This window comes from Oppia nitens, unplaced genomic scaffold, assembly GCF_028296485.1.
Source record: "Oppia nitens isolate AA-2021 unplaced genomic scaffold, nextdenovo-longstitch-racon4-pilon3 scaffold1_pilon_pilon_pilon, whole genome shotgun sequence".
Classification (NCBI taxonomy): domain Eukaryota; kingdom Metazoa; phylum Arthropoda; class Arachnida; order Sarcoptiformes; family Oppiidae; genus Oppia; species Oppia nitens.
Window position 1 is genome coordinate 3,246,779 of NW_026533199.1, and position 24,220 is coordinate 3,270,998.

Genomic DNA, 24,220 nt, shown 5'->3' on the forward strand with positions numbered 1-24,220 from the left:
TGCCTTATTTTATTTTTAAGAGCTGTTCAACCGGGATATGATCGCATAAACCCACGGATTATATATTCAGCAGTTGTGAAAATTTGGAGACACAGATAGGGAGAGGTGTTATTGTGGGTATAATATGGGTGCAAATATCACAGTTATTTATCACAGCAAATACTTTTTTGTTCACCTATTATTATATGCATTATATGATACCATAAATTTCTAAATCGGCTTCAGATATGTTAAACATTTTGTTATCGTATAGTACTGTATATACAATATAAATATTATATTATACTTTACATTTTCACTATATGTATAGTTTATTGAAACTAAATCTGCTATTCATTGCTACAAATTTATAATAGATTTGATGAACCAGAATAACCTGAACAGCCATACATGGCTTTAGGCCATCTCTAAACTTATGGACCACAAAGAGTGGCCAACCATTGGGTTACTGTAGCCAACTGTAGAGTCTAGTGCTGTGTTTAACAATACTTGTTATTATTACAACTCAAGACTACACTAACTCATAAATACAATCTCTTTTCACTATTTTTCTGTTTATTACAAATGGATTGCTATTATTGTCAACTTTAACTAAAGCTAATATCATTGCATGAAGTATACCATCAGTCCATTACTGATAACTTATTAAACATTAATTTACTCTCGGCTTTCACTATCACAATCATATAACTAAAGCAAAAAAAGTTTGACAATAAAAACATTTTTTAGCAATAATTTAATTACTTGACTAAAGCAAAACCAAAAGCAAACGGCTTGTGATAGTTATAACAGAGAAGCCGAGTGTTATATAAAAATATTCGCTATATTGTCTGATTTGATCCATTTTCTCATTTTATGAAATAATTATATCAAAAATTCAATATTGACTGCCATTGGCTCAACCAGTCATACATTCAATAGATCCACTTCTTGTTTAAATCATCTGTAAATACTCAATATTATACTGTTTTTAGACTCTCTAAGGGATAGGGGCTTATCATTTCTCTTATTTAGTGTCACTAATGTTTGTCAACTAGTAATATATGCAAATCTGTGTATATTGTTTTATTGTCATCAAATATATAATATATTGATAAAAAAGTTAATTATAATTTTTAGAAACATTTTCTAATATATGATAATTTTAAAAGCAATTGTATCAAATATGGCAAACCTGGTCTTCTCTCAAATGGGTAGTTAAACAAAAACAAAAAAGTGAATATACAGTATATATATATATATATATATATATATATATATATATATATACTAATAACTGTAAGATTGAGTGATGTGTTTATACCAATGAGGACATGACATCATAGTAATCTAATTGAAAAAGAGAGTGCAAGTCGAGGGAACACTATATATATATATATATAAAGTAGAAATTCTAGCCATCAATTTAGACATATTCAGAGAGAGAGAGAGAGAGAGAGAGATTCGGTGTAAGTATTATAATAGACAGCAAATAGTAATCACTTGACTCTAAAATTAAGACTTCATATTTAATGATTTACCGGTGCTTTGTTTAGACAAACCATACAATATAAGAGTTCGCACTATTCATGAGGTGATTGTGTGTTGGCTTTGATTATCATGTATTGTGGTTTTCGACTGTAATTACTTCACGATCATTGTGTGTCTATCTATTCACTATATATTCTGTATACCTGTATGTGAATATATGATATAAATTATATTCAATACATAGATATGTTTTTGTATTATATTAATGTTTAGCATCAGTAGTGATTTTCAGGAGTGATGAGTGAGAGTGGGGTAGGGTTGAGCTGATGGATGAAAAATGAAGGTTTACTTAATTTGAGTGACCGATAATCGATTGGCACAACTCTTATACAAATCACAGATTTTGTTGTTCACATGTTTGGTCCACACATTTAGGTTTTGTTATGTGTTTGCGGAGATACGACACAAATATGTTTGTATTGTGCAAAGTGTGTGTTGAAGAGTGCAATCTATTTATAAAACATTAGCCAATATCTACACTAAAACAATATGTATAGAAATCATATATAGTATGATATACTATATAAAGAGCTAATGCATCGCTTGCATGCATCTCAATGTCCAGTGCTATCGGTTATACACACCAAACAATTGTATGTCTGTATATCTTATTTTATTTGTCGATACGCTATAACCTTAACGTGTATTGAATTGATATTTTCGGGTTTAATATACCATTATATAGTTGAGTACTTTGAAACTATAGTTTAAGTGTTTTAGATGTTTGAAAACATGCGATAAAAATAGATGTAATGTTCAATCAAATCAAATGATATGACGATATTCTCACTCACAATATTTATATACATTTATTATATTTAGTTTATAATATATATGGTATAAAACTGTTTAAACTATGGCTATAAGTGCTTCTCATTTAAACTTATTTTTCTTACGCCTATTCACTTGTAACTAATATTCGTGCAATTCTTTCCTAATATTACTTTTGATTCACATTTTATCAAATTATAATGTTTTACAATAATATGTGTGAATCAATGAAAGAGAGATAAATAGTTAGATAGATAGATAGAGTGGTGTGAATATGGGTGCGATATACAGCTAAATGGCATACATTACAAATATTAATAGTTAGAGAGAAACCAAATATTATGTGTTCATATAAGTGCTATGAGTGCACTATCAATGCTAAATGTATGGTATGTATGGTATGAGTGTACTAACTCTTACCATCTTTTTGTTTGTGATGCCTGTCATGTGTGCTCTTTCACATCCACTACTAATAAGACAAACACTATGTGTAGAGTTAAAGTAAAATCGGATTTAGTGTTGTATTTGGTGGTCAATTAATTTTGCCATATTATTGGCATTCAATGGATAAATATCTGTTGAAACGATCCAACTGAGTGAGACACTGGGGCTTATAATATATGGGTTTATCTATAGTAATGTATAGCATGTCTGATGGATGCTTAGGCATCATATATACTACATATGTATTGCTCTCAACCCGTTTGGTTTGAAATAGAGTATTGAATCAGTGTTTACACGATCTCATGGGATACCCATTAGTTATAATGACTATGATTTGGATGTGAAGGTAAGCAAAGATTTGTCATTTTCCACTCAAGTCTCCACTCCATTAAAATGTATGTCTCCTCAGACCACGAACTCCTGCCGAGTGCTATAATAGTAGTCTTTATTGTAGACTATATGAGAGTACATCTCTCATCATAGCGTTGTCATGAATGTCAGTAAAACGATACATACATTCAATTTGATCCACAACTGCCAGTGTCTGACATATTATTAATATTAGACCATTAGATTTAAGGACATAGACTTGCATTGAAAATTCAATATATAACAGAACAATACTTATTTAAAATATATTCAATTTCATCAAAAAATTGTTGAAATGTTTGCTTATGTGATGATCTCGTATAGCAGTGTTTGCTTTAAGGGTGTTGTTTGCCATCGACTCTATTCCTCTCAATATATGGCTCATCCATACTGTTCACTATCGAGTCATACCATTGACAGACTATTCTGTATACAGTAGATCACCACCACTGCCACCACAGCACTCACCCACTTAGCCTACAGTCCATACCAGTGATAAAGTCTAGTAGATATTCATATATATCTATTGTTATTTGCTGTACTCTTGTGTATTCATCTCAACTAAACATCTTTACATTACTACAGATATTATTCACTTTTCTATGTGCTGTCTCTCTAATACACATTACAGACAATAATAGTCAAACAATAACATTGTAAAAGCAATGTTTGTATTGTCAGATCAAAATGATGGCTATAGGGGACGTAATAATAGCAAATTTATTTAGTCAACAATAAGTACTAAAATAAGTCATTGCAAATGCTTGACACCCTTACCCTTCCCATCATTGGACCCAACACTTACTCAGGTATATGACTACTATATAGCAATAGTTGTGGTGGTATGGTATGGTATTTATGGTATGGTATGTGCACTTTGATTGAATACTCTATTCTACACCTGTTTCCCAAAACCTCTCTCCAAAAAATATTACGGTTTTTTAAATCTATTGTTAGACCAAAATAACTACCAAAACTTAATACCAGTTTCTGATACTTCTTTTTTTTGAAAAGCTATTAAATTCTGATTTATTGATCATTTATATAATAATTGGCAAATTATGTCTCACATTTCTCACCAAATATATTTTCAACATAATTTTCATGTTCACAACAATATATTATATATATATATAAAAGTTATGTGTGTGAGAGAGACAAAACACTAATAAGCGTTAACATAAAAGTATTGACTGAATTGAATTAAATAAGTGTAGAATTGGTTTCATAGAGTACTGTATATGTGATGAACAACTCTTAATACTGTGACGTAAATCCTGTATTTATATTGTATTCATTATTTTATAACTCACTCTTTTACACACAGTTTAACACACATCTCTCTCTCTCTCTCTCTCTCTCTCTCTCTCTCTCTCTCTCTCTCTCTCTCTCTCACTCACTAAACATACATAAATATATGCTATATTCAGCTCAACTAAACTTCAAACTCTCGACTAATGAATAGTTGTTACGAAGCGAACAAATATTTGAATACAGAATACATGTGTTATACTGATCATTGAATTACAAGTCTATCATCTAATAGTAAAGCACAAGCAATACATTACATACACTAATACTATAGAATGGCTTATATTTAATTAATGTCTGCAATCACTTGAAGCGTCAAACATATATTGTTATATAAGATTTAAACCAATCTATACTTTAAATCTTTTAATAAACATATTGTTATATAAAGCATTGATTTTGTTTTGTTTTGTTTAAAATAAAAACAATTTTAAATCCCACGTAGAAATAGTTATTATATTGCTATTTTTAATGTTAAAGTTATGTCAATAATATTTTAAACAAATTTGTTTTAATAATAAGATAATAAAAATATCAAAAAATAAAACAACTATACATTGCTAAATAAATATCACAGTTTGTATTGAAATTAATAAAACAAAATATTAAGTAAAAATAAATATATAAATAAATTTAAATAATTAAAAATTATTTTTATTATGGTACAATATAAATTTTTATTACAAAGATAATAGTTTGCAAAGTATTGTTTAATAAAATTAATTTATATTATATTATAATAATATTTACTAAATTTTATTACAAATACAGTATTTAAATTTATATACTGTTTACTAATAAAATTTCAATAATTATTAATATTTATTATTTACAAATTTTTTATTTTTATTTTATAAAATATATTTAGATAGTTATAATATGGTAATAACTATAAATTATAAAGTATGTTATGTTATGGATTTAATTTTATTAAATAATAAATTAATGAATTAAATGTTAATAAACTTATACATAAGTTAAGCACTTAATTTTTTGTTACTAACATTTTGTAGTAAATAATATTAGTTTCATTAATATATTTGGCGTTTAAAATCATCAATCATTTAGACACTTAACTTGTGCTGCACTTTACTATATGTTTAATTAATATGGTATTTATAATAAATTAAATATAGATAAAGAGACAGTAGATAAAAAAAATTGATTCCCATAAGTGCCACATATTTGTTAAGATGACAGTAATGTTAATGTTTCCTTATGAGTAAAATTGCTTACATTATTTCTATTGGTATAACTAATTTATATGGGATGTTAAATGACAAGAATATTACAGGAGAAACTTATTTTAGCGCATAAATTACAAGTTTATAAACATTTGATTTGCAACACTATGTCATACTTGACTTATTAAAATCCGGGACATTATTTAATGTTATTTTTACAGATTATATAAATATATAATAAATTTCATTTTCAATTGTCAGTAAACTGAGTAAAATATTATCATAAAATAATATTAAATAACTTTTTATTTTTGTTGTTGTTGTACTTAAGCTATAATTCACCAAATCTTATGTTATTATAGTTTAGTTTATTTTATAATTTAGATTAATACAATATTAATTTTTTTAATTAATTTAATAATTTTAATTTTTGCCAGAATCATTATTATCATAAATATTTATAAATACTATTAATCTTATATTTCCGGACAAAATAATAAATAACAAATTAATAATAAAAAATTTTAAATATTTTTTATTTGAAGATAAATATCATATATTAGAAAAATTTTGCAGCAGTTATGTGTGATGTTATGTATTATTAGATTAAATTTCATATAAAAATGCAGAGAATTTACAGATTTGCTGTTATGTATTAATATGTGGATATATATGTATACACATATCAGTGCCATAAAAAATCATTGGTTTATACAATGGTTGCAATGATTTATCATAAGATTGTAGCGCTCGTGTTGGGTCAGAGGTTGACATATATTATCAATTTGTCATTACTATGCAAAAGGATCTCTTATGCTATCACTTATATAATAAGCGCATAAAATATTTTAATTCGTTGATTGATTGCTTATGACATCAATTTGAAGCCCAAATGTTTTGTGTGTGAATTAGTGAAACTTTTAGGTGGGTTTCATAAAAAAACGAATATTTAAGATACTTTTGATGTGTTGTTATTGAGTATCTATTGAACTGGTGGTAGTAGTCGTTGTAGTAGTAATTGCTTATCGATGTGTGAGTATTATTGGCATTAATATCTTTCGGAGAATACTTGAGATTATTTGCCTCTTTTCTGATGACTCCTCAATGAGATCCCTATTTCCAGTGACTATCAATATAATGAACGCACGCCTACATCCCATATATCGTGTTATATGTTTGGTGTTAGTTGTAAAGTGTGCAACATTTACACCTGAGAAATGTATAAAATCTTAATGTTGTTTATTGTATTAAATCGCAGAGAAAGAGAAAGAAAGAAAGAAAGAAAGAGAGAGAGAGAGAGAGAAAGAGAGAGAAAGAGAGAGAAAGAGAGAGAAAGAGAGAGAGAGTCAACAATTTTGTTGTTCATCTGGTTTCTGGTCTTTTGTTAGCAAATATTAAAATCTCACGAAATGTAAACTTTATCTGTTTATAGCGTGTGATCAATACCTGTACTCATCACTTGTATACTATCGGTTCATTACTATCACACTTTCACAACCATTAATAAAAATAACAAAAATAAAATTACTAAGCATTATATACTATATATATTTGATACTTTATGATACAAATGTTGCCAAAAACACCATTACTTTCATCATTCTAACACATTTCCAATTAATATATTGTCAGTCATACAACAGTCAAACAAATGCTTATTATTTTTTTTAACACAATTTGTTTATAAAAACTAACTGCTGTTATTTATAGAAATTTAGTGTATTTAATATAAATTTAATTTAAATAATATACTTATATCTAATATTATTAGAAAACAATTATTGTTTATTTTGCATAGTATAAAAGTTATATTTAGTTATTAAACCAGTATTTAAAAATATTTGATACACCTATTATATTGATATATAAGTACTATAAAATAATTAATATTTACATTTAAATATAAACCTAATAATATATAATTAATAAAGTTATATATTACTATATTAATTTGTCTATTTATTTATATACATTGAATAATTAATTCTATAGTCTGGTATAATAGAGTATATAATATTTACACAGATGAATAAAATAAATTATTAATATAATACAATCAATTGTAATGTTTTTTATTTGATGGTATCTTAAATAATGGCAGACATTGAAGAATAGACAATAAGCAAAGTAAAGAATTGAAAAATACTATTAATATGTATATACAGTATTGTTGAATATGTTAAGTATTAAGAGATAATTACAAACAAATCACTTTTTTATATTATGCATTGCAGTGTGAAAAGCCTTTTATTTGTAAATCAAATGATTTGAATTTAATTTTAGCAATAGATTTCATTATAAGATTTATTGTCCGTAAATAAGATCTCTTAGATCTCTATATTATTGGTTAAAATTATTCACACACACAGTCTCTGGAAAAAATGACAATAAAGAGATATATATTCAATATATAATGCATTAAAGGGAATGGCCTCAAGTCATGTGCCAACAAATGTATAGCAAGTTTTGTTGTTAATGTATTATCAAACTAAATGACAACAAATTCTGTACACTTCAAGCCATTCATCCATACAATCATTGTATTGCTATTCCCCTGTATTTGCTATAATATAGTGAATGATACAATTGTATTTAAAGCACACTCGTATAGTCAATAATATACACACAGTTTATTTTAATAAAAACACTGTCAGTCAATATACTGTATTACTGTACTCTATGTGCAAAAGCATACCATACAAAGCAATACATAGAGTAAGTTAACGTTAAAGCAAAATGTTATGTATATTTTGACAATTTGCTTGCCATCTATATTTCATATTTGGTGAAAACTTACTAAAACCATAAAACCGTATATAAAACTATTGAAAGAACAGACTTTATTTTTTACTGGCGATAAGTCACTGGAAAATAATGTATTGCTGGTATTATCTTATTATAATATATATATATACAAAAAATATGTACTCATATTATTATCTACTAATGTTTTAAAGCCTGCTGTGCGAAAAAAAATAGTATTAAGAGATAATAAATTATTTTTGCCCCTAAAAAGACATCCATTGATGTGGTTAGTGGCCCAACATTTTTATGGCATTTAAACGGGCACTCCATTAAAGCTCATGTATTGCAACATTATATCGACGCCCAAATGCTAAACAAATGTCTATTAATATTAGTTTATTAAAAATAAGTATTCACTATATGAAAGATGACAACAAAACAAATGAATTGATATATATTTTTAGTTAGACATCCATTAGCTCTAATTGTTATTAACTCAGACATATTCAATGACTGATTATGTAAGGCCTATATCTATATAAAAAGTAATAATTGATATCATATTATTTGATATTAATTGGAAAATTTTTAAAGATATATTTTTAAATAAAATAATCATTTTTTGTTGTTGTAAATTATCCGTTATTAGATGTTCAAAAAAAATAAAATAATTAGAGTAAGAGCTTACCTAAAATAATAAAAAATATATTAGTTGATTTTGATATTGTACTAAAATATATAATGCTGACAAAATTAGATATAATCAATAAATAATAGAAAATATTATAATATCGATATAAAAAGGTAAAAGTCATGGATTGTCTCATATAATAATAATGATCAGTAAACATGACAATTGAATTGTAAGGCATTGTATGTCAAATGTATGGCATAAAGTCATGTCATGTAACAGTGTATTGAATCTACATTTTAATTATTGTTAACTTAATGTTTGCACACACTTTGCGAGTCCTCGAGTGACTGCAATATAATAGTTTATATTAAGTTTGGGTACAGTTTTTTTTTTGGTTGGTTTGGTTGTCTGCTATTGGAATGCAATGAATGATAAGTTACGAGTAGTTTGAGTATTGGGTAAACATTTGGGTTCAAGAAATGGTGAGATGTGACGGACAGACAAGTGGCTGACAAGTGTTTCCACCAAATTTATGCCACAAAAAGCCACTGAAAATCACTATTCACTGACTATTCACTGACTATACATTTAAGACATTGAGTGCGCAAAACATTGCAAACATTTTACCAGAAAAATTGAGTGTTTTTCTCGTCAAATGAAAGACTAATATACATTGTGTTGCATCCGTTGGCACATCTATTGCATCAAATGATGGCACCAATGATTTCAATTGAAATTACTATGAATGTCAAATGTATGCCAATATATGTCAATGTGTATGAAAAATCAATGTTTTTTCATCACACCATGTGTTGCATACATTTCATTAGAGTATCTTCTAGCTCTTCATCTCATACCTTACAGTCAATCGACAATTCATTGATTCATGTGTTCATTGTATGTGTTGACAAAAAAGCTAAATTAGACTTTTTATTAAGTGCCCAATAAATTTGGTAACTGTGCTCATATTGAAAGTGAGTCAAATGAATAAGTATGAGTGAGTATGAGTTAGTGAGTGAGAGAAAGAAAGAGAGAGAAAGAGAGAGAGAGAGAGAGAGAGAGAGAGAGAGAGTTTGATGAGATGTTTGGTTGCCTTAAGGCATGAAATGTGTACTTCAGTTGAATTGGAGTAAAGCAGTAAAGAGTGCTTTCTATCAGTTAATGTATTGGCAATCGTTATGTTCACTGACCGTAAAGTCAATGCAAACACAATATATAACAATATATTTACTCATCTCTTGGTCTGAGACTGGCTGTCGATACTGAGTGATAGACATTTGGATTTAATATTTTAAATTTACTGTTAATATACAATAAGGTAAGTAAAGTATTGTTATATTTATTCAGTTTTATTTACTAATACACTCTATTGACCATTGAATGGCTTGTGTGGACAACTGGGTGGTCAAAGACTCAATCGGGAGGTAATACTCGCGCCAAACAATAACATTCATTTAAAACACATATAATTTGAGACCAAATTATGATAGTTTTTACTATTTTGTTATTATTATTATATTTACTATTATATACTATATATATATATTGTATATAAATCTTGTAATTTCAAATACATTATCTGTTCCCACCATTTATTCCTATTGATATGACATCCTTTTGTTACCTGTGGACAGTGGGGTCACTGGACAGTTATGAATGAAGTACAGGGATATCAGTTGTTGGTTTGATATGTTTTTGTTGAACACATGGATATTATAACTCACATTAATCTAATAAAGAGTAAAAACCTGTCAGAAATATCCTGTGTTTTTACGATATGGCTATAAAAGAGTCTCAATAATAGGTAATGTATTAATGAGTTTTAGGTATATATATATATATAATATAAATATGTTTTTTGTGGCACAAAAAGAGCCATCACTTGAGTTCACCTTTACTTTTGATGTATTTATATGGTGTTTATTGAAGCGTAACACCAATACAAATGTGTGCCTCAATTGTTATGTTATGTCAGGTTTTTTCTCTCTATAATAACATTAGTATAACAATGATTGCTATTATTATAACTATAAAATAATTATTTATAGATAGAGATGAAGACATTATTCAGTTGTGATATAAAGAAATTTTGTTTGCTCTTAAACTTCTCTCTCAATTGCTGTTTCACTATATATATAATATTAAGCCTCAAAGTCGGCATTCATTTCCTCGAGTCATGAGATATATTATGTGAACCACACTATCTAACAAATATAATATTATATATCTTTTTTATAACTCTAATATATTATATATTTATGACTATATAAATATATAACCAATTTTTGAAGAAGTGCTAAAAATACAATCAAAGTGCTTAAACACACTGTTTTATGTGAATCGTAAAACTGATGGCCTATCCTATGCTGTTATCCAAACTGTCGTACCATTTGACCAGTCAAGTGAAAAGCTTTTTTATGATCTCTCAGTTTTATTGGCCATTAAATGTTTTATAATAATAATATACATACAAAAATCTCGTTTTAGTAATTAACAAGTTTTCACAATAGTTTAAACCGTAAACACATAAAACAGAGTATTGTTTTTTGTTTGCTAACTATAGCTTATATCTATGTTGTTATTGTTGTCGGCATCAGTATCCAAGTGTTAGAAAAGATGAGATCTATATATATATATATATATATATATATATATATATATATCAATGATCTATATATAGTATTGGTGTATTATATATATAATATATACGTTATGATTGTGACATTATATCATATAATATGCTGCATATATAGCCATCAAAATGTCACACATTGGATATGAGGACAGTTTTGTGCGCTTTCATTGGCTATATGTGTAGATCAATACCGGCACTATTGCGTAGCCCATCCTTATTATTTACACTCAATATATATGGTATTATAACTTCTCCGATCGTTTATATCATATTTTCTTTTTTTCACTAAAAATTTCCGGTTGTTATATACAGTAAATAAAGAGAATATATTTTATTGCATATAAAGATTATATAAGACTAAATACTATATATTATTATATATAATACGATTTGATAATGTTTAGTAAAAATAAAAATATTATAATATCATTATTAAGTAAATTATTTATATAAAAAATTGGTTTTTTGGCTTTAATTTTGTTTGGGTCTGTGAATGAAAATAATGCTATTATTTAAATATTGTAACTTATTTTGATTTTAAAGATTAAAAAATAACATTTCTTTCTCTTTTAACAAAAATCTTTAACAAAATAAAAAATCAATTGCATTAAGTTTTTACAGTACATTTCAAATGAGAAACAAAGTTGTATGCAATGTGTAAGCAATGACTCGTTTTTCATTTAAAGATTATTTTCTTATTTTTATATAATATTATATTATATAAAAGTGGATATTATGTTATATACAGTATAATATAAGCAATGAATGCTTTACACAATGGATACGATTTAGAAAAATATCTGATATGTAAACAATTCTCTCTTTACACACAACTTATGCTTAAATAATATTGATTTACAAAACACTGGCAAATATAAAGGTTAAAGTTATGGTACTAAAAATATGTTCACTAAATAAAAACTATTTATATATATATATATATATATATATGTGTGTGTGTAAGCTTACAAAAAGCTATATCTATAAAATAAAGATTTATATTTTTAGTTATATTTCATTTGATAAGAGAGTGATGTACTGGTATTTTGTTGGCGAAACCATATTTTGTTTTTAATTCAAACGAAACGTGACTTTTCTCATTGAATATAAGCAAAGTCTAACAAAATATATTTGAATAGTACTCTACAAGTGATATAACTTTAATACAGATAATGTTATCATTATTTCTATTTCTTTTTGATTCCACTTCTTTATTATAACTTCTTTATAACAAATGATAGATATATAGAGATATTGAAACACAATAACATTGTTTGAAATGAATGTTACAAAAAAGTTATACCAATCACTTGGTATTATAGATTAAGTAAAGCAAGCATTCGGTATAATGGAAAGGCATACCAGTGCTCTGGCATCAGTTGGCATCACTGTTATTGCCATTGAGGCCGTCCACGGCTTTCTGTTGTCTCTTTAATAATGTCTTGCATTTGATCCGTTGGCTTAAATGAGAGAAATAAAGACATAAAGAAAGTGCAAAAGATTGATCATATAATGCATGTCTGTCTGTAATTATGAGAGTTTCTCGCTATTGAACACCATTTGAACAGCGCTTCCCAAATATGTTACTCTCATTCGTCTTATTTCTCAATTTGTAGCACAAGTCATGTTAAAAGCATGTATACATACATACAGTATATATACAGTATATGCTCTTCAATTGAGAGGGGATGTCAATGGCCACACTATTATCTCATGCATAGTGCAAATTGAGGCAAAAGGGGGTCAATAGAGTAACACATTTTGTTATCAACATCATTATGATTGTTATGGCCCTAATAATGACATGTTGTCAAAAGCTTTACAATTGTGGAGATGTTTCTCACTATTTTCTCTCACTTTCTGGCACTGGGCTATACATTCACATCTATACCTAATTGTGTGGATATATAAGATGCACAACCATTGGAACCAATTTGTAGAAAGACATGCAAACAAACTAAGTTAGCGGTCACTCCTCTCAACATATTATTATTATTAATAAAAAGACCAAAAACTAACAAAAATCTAAAACCAATTTTGAATGTCAATGAAAAATCAGTAAGAATTTAGTTGACTATATACTATATACAGTATATACTATATATATATACTACTGTATAGAGTAATGTATGATAAAAGTATGGATGTGTACTATAAGGGGGTGTTATTGTTGGGGCAAACATATTAGGAGGGGTCGCCAGAAGGTGACATATTTGTCAAAATGGTTTTGTGTTCATTGAGTTTGATTGTAAGATTCAATTTTGACAACTTTATGGTACATCGTTGACGATTAGGACCGCCTGCACGGGCACTGTCAGCACAGTTAGGGCTCTGCTATTGTAAGGTGTAAAACCATTATAGCATATAAAATAAAATAAAGCAAAACACAGCATCCATTCAATATATTCAATGGTGTCCTATTGCGCCAACACTGCCAACATCTAAACGTGTGATAAAGCAATTGCTGACACTATTGACTGACAGTCAGTCTCTATTGGGGACAACAGTGACAACAAAACGACTACAACACTGACACATACATACACTACAACTCTGTAAATCAATTGTCAGGCAATGAACGGCCATTCAATCGTTTGCCAAGAGATTGCCTTTCAATAAACTATTGTTACCTCACATCACACATCCCTTACCAGCCCTACACAGCCTACCAAAAATTATTATATATATATATTCAATCACAAGTAAACCAACCATCCAACCATCCAACCAACCAACCAACCAGATATCACAAGTACCCATCACTCGCAGTGCCAATTGATTATCACTAACATTAATATAGCACAACAAATAAGTTTTTGGTACATCTGTTTGATGTATTGGATCTGTTAGGGCTTTCTTATAAATATAACTAACTTTTGTTAGCAAATATTTTTTTATATTGAAATTTTAAAGTTTTAAAATAGGTTCCCATAAGGGAATAAATACAAACAATATTTATACAATCAATCGATACAATGTTTGTTAATATCTTTGACACAAATATAAAAATGTATCTTAGATTAAATATAAATTGAGATTTAGCTATTTTTACTCTATATATATATATATATATATACTTTATATTGTTACTTTGCCTAGCTTTACAGTACAGTATATTGTTATTGAAAAAAATGTTAATTGAAACAATTGATTTTTAAAAAAGTAATTATTTTGATTAAACTATTAATGAAACCCCTTTTTTGCTAATTGAGCGAACGAATAATTAAACATTTGTAATATAAGATAAAACAGTGTATTTGTGTATGTTTTGTAAAAATTATATAGATTTATACAAACTTAGCTATATATATATACTATATATTAGCCAAAAAATTCAAAAGTTTGAGAGCATTGTCACATTAGTCGGCGGTTAAGTTACTTTAAAGCTAAGTGTAAATTAAAATAAGAAAAATAATTTAAATTAAATAATTGCAGGCTTTAAATAGCATTAAATAGTAAGTCATATGTCAGTCAATTAATAGATTTGAGTGTTTAATGAGATTCATGATTCAAATTTTTTTTTTGTTAATTTAGTATTGTGTGAGAATCTCACATATCTTTTCCAATCAGTTATTAATAATGATATCGTGATTAATACATATTATGGTATAATCAATGGTAAAGGAAAACTGAAAAACAAATATTATATTTTTTAAAAGTTAAACTTCGCAACTAATATATTACTATTTATGATTATATACTAAAATAATATATTTTCCACTACAAGTTTGGACTCACACACTGATTTTTTTGGCGACATTAGACCATTGAATAATCATTTGTGTAGTAAATGTTAATTATGATTATCATTAGGTAGTAGTGTAGAGACAATGTATGCGTGCAGTGATTGCATTGCTAAGTGAATGCACACATAGTTATGAATACATTGAAAGCATTGATGAGACAAACAATGCCTGACATCCAAACACAAACTTTTTTCAAACGGATAGTGAATGTGTTTGCAAATTATGTGTAAATTTAATAATAATTATTAATTTACTCATTACTTCTTTTCACTTTTCATTTTCAATGTGCACTTTCATTGTCATCATTACTACTATTGAGAGCATACATCATATATACTGTATTATAGTGTATATACAACTAAATGTTAGGCATTAATGTTTGCATACGTGTGTGTCATCACTGATTCAATTGATCGTTGATTTTCTGTGTGTTTTATGTGTCTGTAATGCACGTCAAACATGAATTATAAATTCATCTCTCTCTCTCTCTCTCTCTCTCTCTCTCTCTCTCTCTCTCTCTCTCTCTCTCTCTCTCTCTCTCTCTCTCTCTCTCTCTCTCTCTCTCTCTCTCTCTCTCTCTCTCTYATGAATCCATGAATCACAGCGTGAACTCCTACCACTCTTATGTCTCTTTTCATTATCCGGATTATATAAGACGACTCAAAAAAAGATTATCAGATTTTCAGTACAATAAGTCCTCTCTAATGGGGTATAAACTATAACAATCTATAGAAGCATTATATATTAAATATATATATTTATATAGATATATAGATATGTTCAACAAAAATGATGATACAATTCAGTCAACTATAGTGCACAACACAGTAGTATAATAATAGTAATGATAATTATTATAATAAAAATAACGCATAGGAAGGGAATTAAATTTTGTTATATTATGTGAAGGACTAGTCATTGAATTGAAATGAGTGTTCAAATACATAGCACTTGATAGTATTGTGCCATACAGTACATGCCATACATGTCATACATTTTATAACAACATTTCACTGATTTTCATTGGATTCATAGGAAAGTCTGTTTTCATTATCACTAAGACTGATAAGCTTTGAACCACTTTTTTGTTATAACGAATATTATAGAAAATAATATACCAATAAATATGAGATCCTAACTAAGCATACATACATTGAAGACAACGATAAGGTTACCAAAAAAAGAGTCGGAGAGGCTTATAAGCGTCGGGACGTGATCTCAATGGTGTCTACCATTGCTGTCAATGGCTTATGTCTATATTCACACGTCTACTACTTGTATATAAACTTATAGTATATGTCTGCACATCTGTAGTCATATAGCAATAGTGGCAAAAATAAGTAAAAAGATAGACTGAGGAAGACATACATAGTATAGTAATAGTAATAGTGATTGAATGAATGTTTGGACAAATTGAGAGATGAGAGACATAACTACATAACAGATACAAAAATGTGTATTACTATTGCAATCGACTATATTAGGGCACAAATGACAGGAAATTATGAGCCGGCGGTCAATTTGGTAGAAATACTGGACTCCAGGGCTAACACACACAGGGATATAGCTATAGTCGTTCATCAAACACTTCTCTCTCATTATGACTATTGTTGTAATACATGTAAACATAGAAAAACCAGTGTATGGTATGGACTGTACAGTAGTAATGGACAAAACTTAACGTTAATTTCCCACGACTTTGGTTATAGTATTTGGGATATAACTATGACTTTGTGCGTGAGGGCCAACAATACATCAATTGTTGGAAAACACTGACAATAATACTAATGAAAGATCTCTTCGCTAAACACCACTAAACACCACCACCTCATCCATCTCCTCAATACCACCTCATCATTACTATCTGTCTATTACTACCAGTTTTCATCATAACTATCATAATGTTTCAAACAAATAATTATTTACAAAATATTATATAAATAATATAATAATGAAATAATAAATGATTTTTTCAGTTTGCCTCTCTCTCTCTCTCTCTCTCTCTCTCTCTCTCTCTCTCTCTCTCTCTTTCAAATAATGTTATTTTATTGTAGACACGGTTTTGAATAAATTTTGACAAATAGACAAATATTGTGGTCTTATCTCATCAATGGTTTGATTGACATTCAAAATAGTGAGTCTCTCAATAAATTAAAGAGTAATTTTCCGCCCATTTCCTACTTTGTTATACTCCTAACCAAATACAACATAACTCACTAATAACTGTTCAAAAACTGATGATCACTTCAAACGATAATAAGAGGAAATTTTTAAGACAAGACTACATTCTTTTCACTTCACTTTTTGGGTTTAGTTTTAGTTTAAGTTTTACTTTAAGTTTTTCTTAATATATAAATAAATAAACAAAACTGAAACCCATGTGAAGGGAACCGCAAATAAAACATTAGTGAAGATTTCATATGATCTCAACTGTAACTCTGATGAAGATTAGTCTCTCTCTCTCTCTCTCTCTCTCTCTCTCTCTCTCTCTCTCTCTCTCCCTTCACTCCTCTCCTATCCTCTCATAATATATAACTAAAACTTTTATGATTTATATTTTTGGTTTTAAAGCAATCTTTAGTCTTAATGTCTGTTATGAACACAAAAGCAGTTGAGTCCGAGTGACAGGTCCTCAGCCTGTGAGCTATATTTGCTTTTAAGCATCAATTATAGTGTCAATCAATGTCATGAAAGGCTCGAAAAAGCATTGACCAAACAGAGAGACATAACAGTCCTAACAGACCTAACCAGTCAATTATCTATATGGCCTCACTATAAGGTGTCTAATAGAAGTAAGACTGTGGCCTCTGTAACACCCCATAAGCTTAATGCATATGCTTGAGGTGTCTCCCTATCATAGGTAAGCCTTCAAATTAATTGTAATATCTTTATTGAACATATCTTTTATAAATTCAATTAGTCAACTAATTTACTATCTATTATCTCTTTAATACCAAATACTATTGTATATCCTATTATTTATTATCAATATTATTGCATTTTAGACCATTAAACCATAAACAACATCAATAATAATAATAATAATAATGTTTTTGTTTTTATGATTTTTCCAAATATGTGAAATATCAATAAAATCTAAAAAATCTAATCATTTTTATTATAATATATTAGAAATTATTATCATAACATTAGCTTTTAACTAATATTATCGATCTTTTAATATACTGTCTATTTAATACTATGCTTATGACAATTATGATGTATTATTATGAAAATGGGATAAAAAGTATAAAATGATCATTTTGTCTAAATAATTATCCTTAATAAAATTGAAATAATATTTTTCAAAGTTTAAACTATTCAGCAACAACAACAACAATTAAAAGTTTAATAATTATATAAGTTATATCAATTATTGCGATATTCAATGTGAAACAAAAATGTTAACCTAAATCTTAGTATTTATCTTATATTTTTAGTGTGAATTTCATACAGGTATTATCTATATATAAATATATACACTTTATATATAAAAAGTTAATATACAATATTTTTTTAATACTTAATTTTACAAACTAAATATAATAGTCAAATGTCATTTGTAATATTTTTTACAAATTATAATTAAAGTTTGGGCAACATTCCCAAGGAGAAAAGTTACCCAATAAAATTCCTACAATTTTTCCGAAAAATATGTTTTATATTTTTTCAATAAATAGTATCAAAACTTAAATTTTTAGCATAAAATTTCATTGAAATATTCAAAATTCAATTTGAAATAAATAAATTTATTCATATTATTTAAGAATACCACTTAAAATACTGTTTAATATAACAATTATTTTGTAAACATTATAATAAAATTTGTTATTTAGTGTTCAATAGGTGGTAGCACAAGGAAATAGATTTCCTGGGAATTCCCAGGGATCAGGAGAGAGAGRGAACTTATAGATAATAAAACGAGTAAATGAATTTTCCCAAACCATAATTATAATTAAATTAAAAAATCAAATAATATTTATTTAATGAATATTTTCAATTTTATACTCTACTGTATTATCAAACTGTATATTTAAACTACTATAAGGTTTCTAATATTTGTTTGCATATACTTTAAGTAATTTGTTACAACAAAATCCTGAAAAATTTCGTATCTAAATTCATTATGTCCGTGAAGTCAGTTTCTGTCTGTTTATTAAATTTAGATTTTAGATTCGGAATAAATTTTTTTTAAATGTCTATAAAATTACATTAGTCTACATCTTAAGGCACATAAACAAAATGGTAGACATTATCTAGAAATTTGGTATATGATATGTGGAATAAATTTAATGTAACATTTATTATATTTATAAAAATATTTATTTAATATTAGTTCACCTTGATCAATATACCTCTTTTGCACTACATAAGGTACATTGTCCTTGTTCCTTTTAAAGTAACCTGAACCTTTGGACTCCTTAATTTCTCTTATTATATTTAATCATATTTTAAAATGTCGTTCAGGATTTTTTAACTGACAATGTTAGGTGACAATGCAATTTCAATTGGTTTTGAATAATAAAATAAAATATTGTTAATCATTAAATTCACTAATGGCTAAATTCACAGGTTAATCATACTTTACATGGAATATATATATAAACCTCAATATTTGTCAWCTTGAAAAAAATTTCGCAATATTTTAGTTTCAAACTTTACTATAATTAAAGAAAAATTAATTTGTATTTAAAGAATTTATAAGTAGTTTATAAAACTTAAACTAATATGAAATTTGTTTTTATAATAGAGAGTACAGTATATTAAGCATAATATTAGATTAATTATAATATAAATTCTATTTGGATTGTATCACATAAAGTCTTTTAAAGGAAATTAAATTAATTTGTATTAAATTTTATTTAATGTATTACTATTTTATTATTTTAGAAAATAAAAACAATTTAATTATAAACATTAAATGTAACTTTATTTGTTTATTATGTAAATGTAATATGCATTTGCAGTAAAATCAAATAAATAACATTAAATATAAATTATTGTTTCAAAGTTGGTTGGTTAAATAAAGTTTGTTTATTTATAATAAACTTAGTTTTATTTAAATAAATTAAATAGTTATTTGAATATTAAAATAAATGATTGATTAATAATCAATGTTTTATTTTTTTAATTACAATTTAATAGTTAAATAATTTAATAAATAATATTAATATTTTATACTATACTATACTAATCTACTACTTTTCATAGTATAGTACAGTACTGTATAATATTAAGTAAATAACTTGAGTTATCATATATTAAAACAATATAAGCAAATAATATTATTGAAAATTTAGTAATTATTTTCTAAAATCTAGATATTTAGCAATAGTGTAAAAACATAGATTCTCAGTCAATAATTAATCTTTGATTAAACTTTTTAAATTTTATTGAATAATTATAATTAATTTATACAGATTTTAAAAAACCAAAAAATATAATATATTTGCAATAAAAAGAATAAAATAAATATTTTGTAATTAAAACTTTTGATCAGAAAATAGTTGATCAATCAATATGTAAATTTCAACCCTAATAATTAAATAGTAAAAAACATTTAATTATTAAACTTTTTTTAAATAAGTTTCATAATTAATATTTATTTATTTTCATTAAAAAGATGTGAACTATTTGTAAAAATTATTTTAAATATAAATAAAAATAACTAAAAAATGACTTACCATTGAATATCATCCAAAAAGCATCGGATCCGATAAAAATCAATCATTTTATGTCTTCATTTTGATCCTATATTTCAACTAAAAATTTTATTATCAATAAATATCATCAAAAATAACGATAAATCAGTCATCTATTGGAAAGTTGGCGTCAATTCAATGTAAACTTCAATGACTTTAGTGACGCCATCTGTGGTCACAATCAGTGATTGAGTCGAGCATTGGATTCAATAAATAGATAAAACAAAAACAAACGATTGTTTTCATTAAATTATTTACAATTGTCTTTCAAAGTGATCGTTGATTTTGTTTTTGATTGATCACCGCTTGGGATCAAGTGTTGCGACAAACAAACAGACAGACATCATGAGTGGCACTCTCGAGGTTAAGCCTAATCACACCATTTATATCAATAATTTGAATGAAAAGATCAAAAAAGAGGGTAAGTATTGACCGGTAATTGTATTTATTTGAACACAATATTTGTTAAACCGTTTCATTTCTTTACTTTTTTGCCGATCAAACAAACAGAGCTCAAGAAGTCATTGCACGCGATATTCTCACAGTTCGGACAAATACTAGACATTGTGGCCCTCAAGACATTTAAGATGAAGGGACAGGCGTTTGTCATTTTCAATGACATTCAGTCGGCATCACAAGCCCTCCGATCGATGCAAAACTTTCCCTTTTATGACAAACCAATGGTATGTTACCATTTGGATCAACATATCATATATTGTCTTAATTAAGATATCATTTATTAACTATAATTTAATTATTGTTTAACCCACCAGAGGATCGCCTACTCGAAGACAGACAGTGATGTCATTTGCAAAATCAAGGGAACGTATGTCGAGAGACCAAAACTGCCGCGAAGTGAGGAACCAAAGAAAAAGAAGAAGGAAAAGAAGGCCAACACTACTAGTGCTCAAAACGGAATGACCGCTCAGGGAATACCACACTCAGCACTGGCCGAACAGCCGCCCAATAACATCCTATTCTTAACTAATTTACCCGAAGAAACCAACGAATTGATGTTACAGATGTTGTTCAATCAGTTTCCGGGTTTCAAAGAGGTTCGACTCGTTCCCGGACGACATGACATCGCTTTTGTCGAGTTTGACAATGAGTTCCAATCCGGTAATGCAAAGGACGCGTTACAGGGCTTCAAAGTGACGCCAACTCATGCCATCAAAATCACTTTCGCCAAGAAATAGAAATAAATCATCAAATTTCACACAAAAAAAGATATTTTAAATTCAATAATATTTATCTTATTATTCAAATCAATATTAATTAATTAAGTGACGAATATTTCTTCAGAGAAGACTATTAAAAATAAATTAATTAATGAATGATTCCGTAAATTAATTATGTCTTCAATATATTTTTCATATTTAAATCTTAAGTTCATTAATAATTTTCAAACATTTGTATGATTTGCATATTTTTTTGTATAATTATCAATAATATCATTAAAAATCTTGTTTGCAAACCATATATTATTTTTAAAATTATTTTTTTCTATATATATGGGAATCAAGTTCATTCAATTTGTATGATAAAATGTTAAAAAAAATTTCCATATATTTAATAATATAATATAAATATAATATTAACAATAATTATTAGACATGTGCTATACTATATATTAAACTTTAGATAACTATTTTTTAAAAGTAGTTATTAATAATTATACCCAATTATTTCAAACTCATTACTAATATATTTATAGTTATAGTCAATACTATATTTTTATCATCAGTTTAATTACGGGCTAATAAATATTAAATTATTATATTACAAGAAGTGATAAAAATAATATGATTGCGGAGATAGTTCTCAGGGAACTACTTAATAAAAGTAGGATTAGTTCAGAGGAGACAATAAATCAAATTAAAAGAATAATGTTTAACGAAGAGGAAGACACCGATATAGAAGCCCTGAGTTGGAAAGTCTCACTATTATGTCCGGTATTATTATAATTTATAATTTATTTTTATTGTAACTTAATTTGATTTAATCCATGGATCAGTTAAGTAAAACCCGAATCCAATATCCTTGTCGTGCAAACACTTGTTCTCATATCCAGTGTTTCGATGGATTAAAATATTTTGAGTTGAATGAGAATAAGTCTGATCTGTTTTGGGTACCGGTATGTCCTGTCTGTAACAAAATCATAAGTATAGATAATTTAGCTATTGATAGGTAAGTAATTTAATAATACATTTTATACAATAGTTTTTATACATATGATTTATTTTGTTTTAAATAATAGCTTATTTAGTAAAATAGTAAAAGAAGTGCCCATCACTTGTAATGAGATCCAGTTCACTGAAGATGGCTCATGGATTCCAGTGCTTAATGAAGACGATAAAGGAATGAAACGAACTCAATGTCAGTTGTTTTTTGAAAACTTTATAAAACTAAGTCTAAAACAATTAAATTTTTTTGATAGCTTCAGAAATGTCTGAAACAAAAAGGCAAAAAGTTATTACAATCGATGAAAGTGATGACGAGGAGGACATTAATAATAATATTATCACCAACAACACCAACAACACCAACAACACCAACAATGATGTTCCAGTGATGACCAACAGTTGCAAAGAGGACACCACCGACTTTAACAACATTGATATGAATGTGACTCAACAGATATCACCCAATATGTCCAATGAATTATCACGGGATCAGTCTGTCATTTATGTCATATTAACTGATTTATCAAAACGCATCAAAGTTTCTCGTATTGATTTACCGGCAAATTTTTAATATACTATATGATTGTGTTGATTATGATTAACAATATTATTTATCTATATTTTTGTCAATTATAATATTCTAATTTTAGTTATAATACTTAAATATTTTTTTTAATTAATATAAAAAAATATTAAAAAATTTATTAAATATAATATATTATTTTTTTTAATTGCTATTAACAAATTACATCATATATATTAAACATTTAATTTGATAACTAATTTTAAAATTAATATAAATAAAATAATATTTTATATTAGTGAAAAATAATAGATTATTAGTTATAGTAATAAGATTATAGTTTAATAGTTATTAAAATTGATAACTTATCATTTCATATATCAGTTTAAAGGTATATAATAAAAACTGTATCTTAATTACCGATAAGTGAATTATTATTTGAA

At 26.9% G+C, this 24,220-nt stretch overlaps 2 protein-coding genes across 2 annotated transcripts; both read left to right on the plus strand.

Moving 5' to 3' along the window:
• The first annotated feature begins 21,195 nt into the window (after positions 1-21,195).
• On the plus strand, positions 21,196-22,372 carry LOC128951802 (U1 small nuclear ribonucleoprotein A-like). Its single transcript, XM_054297077.1, has 3 exons — positions 21,196-21,492; positions 21,582-21,754; positions 21,845-22,372. Exons 1-3 carry the CDS (start codon positions 21,417-21,419, stop codon positions 22,265-22,267), a joined length of 672 nt encoding a protein of 223 aa, XP_054153052.1. The 5' UTR covers positions 21,196-21,416; the 3' UTR covers positions 22,268-22,372.
• A 387-nt stretch (positions 22,373-22,759) lies between these two features.
• On the plus strand, positions 22,760-23,839 carry LOC128952301 (E3 SUMO-protein ligase PIAS1-like). Its single transcript, XM_054297666.1, has 4 exons — positions 22,760-23,023; positions 23,086-23,258; positions 23,329-23,447; positions 23,509-23,839. The coding sequence occupies exons 1-4, from the start codon at positions 22,874-22,876 to the stop codon at positions 23,823-23,825; spliced, it is 759 nt and encodes a 252-aa protein (XP_054153641.1). The 5' UTR covers positions 22,760-22,873; the 3' UTR covers positions 23,826-23,839.
• The last annotated feature ends 381 nt before the right edge of the window (positions 23,840-24,220 follow it).

What these genes read in the sequence shown, in the direction of transcription:
- LOC128951802 (XM_054297077.1), top strand. Translation starts at nt 21,417, where the DNA reads ATGAGTGGCACTCTCGAGGTTAAGCCTAATCACACCATTTATATCAAT. An exon ending in TGAAAAGATCAAAAAAGAGG is followed by an intron (nt 21,493 to 21,581) that starts GTAAGTATTGAC and finishes TCAAACAAACAG; the next exon opens with AGCTCAAGAAGTCATTGCAC. An exon ending in CCTTTTATGACAAACCAATG is followed by an intron (nt 21,755 to 21,844) that starts GTATGTTACCAT and finishes TTAACCCACCAG; the next exon opens with AGGATCGCCTACTCGAAGAC.
- LOC128952301 (XM_054297666.1), top strand. Translation starts at nt 22,874, where the DNA reads ATGATTGCGGAGATAGTTCTCAGGGAACTACTTAATAAAAGTAGGATT. An exon ending in GATAATTTAGCTATTGATAG is followed by an intron (nt 23,259 to 23,328) that starts GTAAGTAATTTA and finishes TTTAAATAATAG; the next exon opens with CTTATTTAGTAAAATAGTAA. An exon ending in AGGAATGAAACGAACTCAAT is followed by an intron (nt 23,448 to 23,508) that starts GTCAGTTGTTTT and finishes TTTTTTTGATAG; the next exon opens with CTTCAGAAATGTCTGAAACA.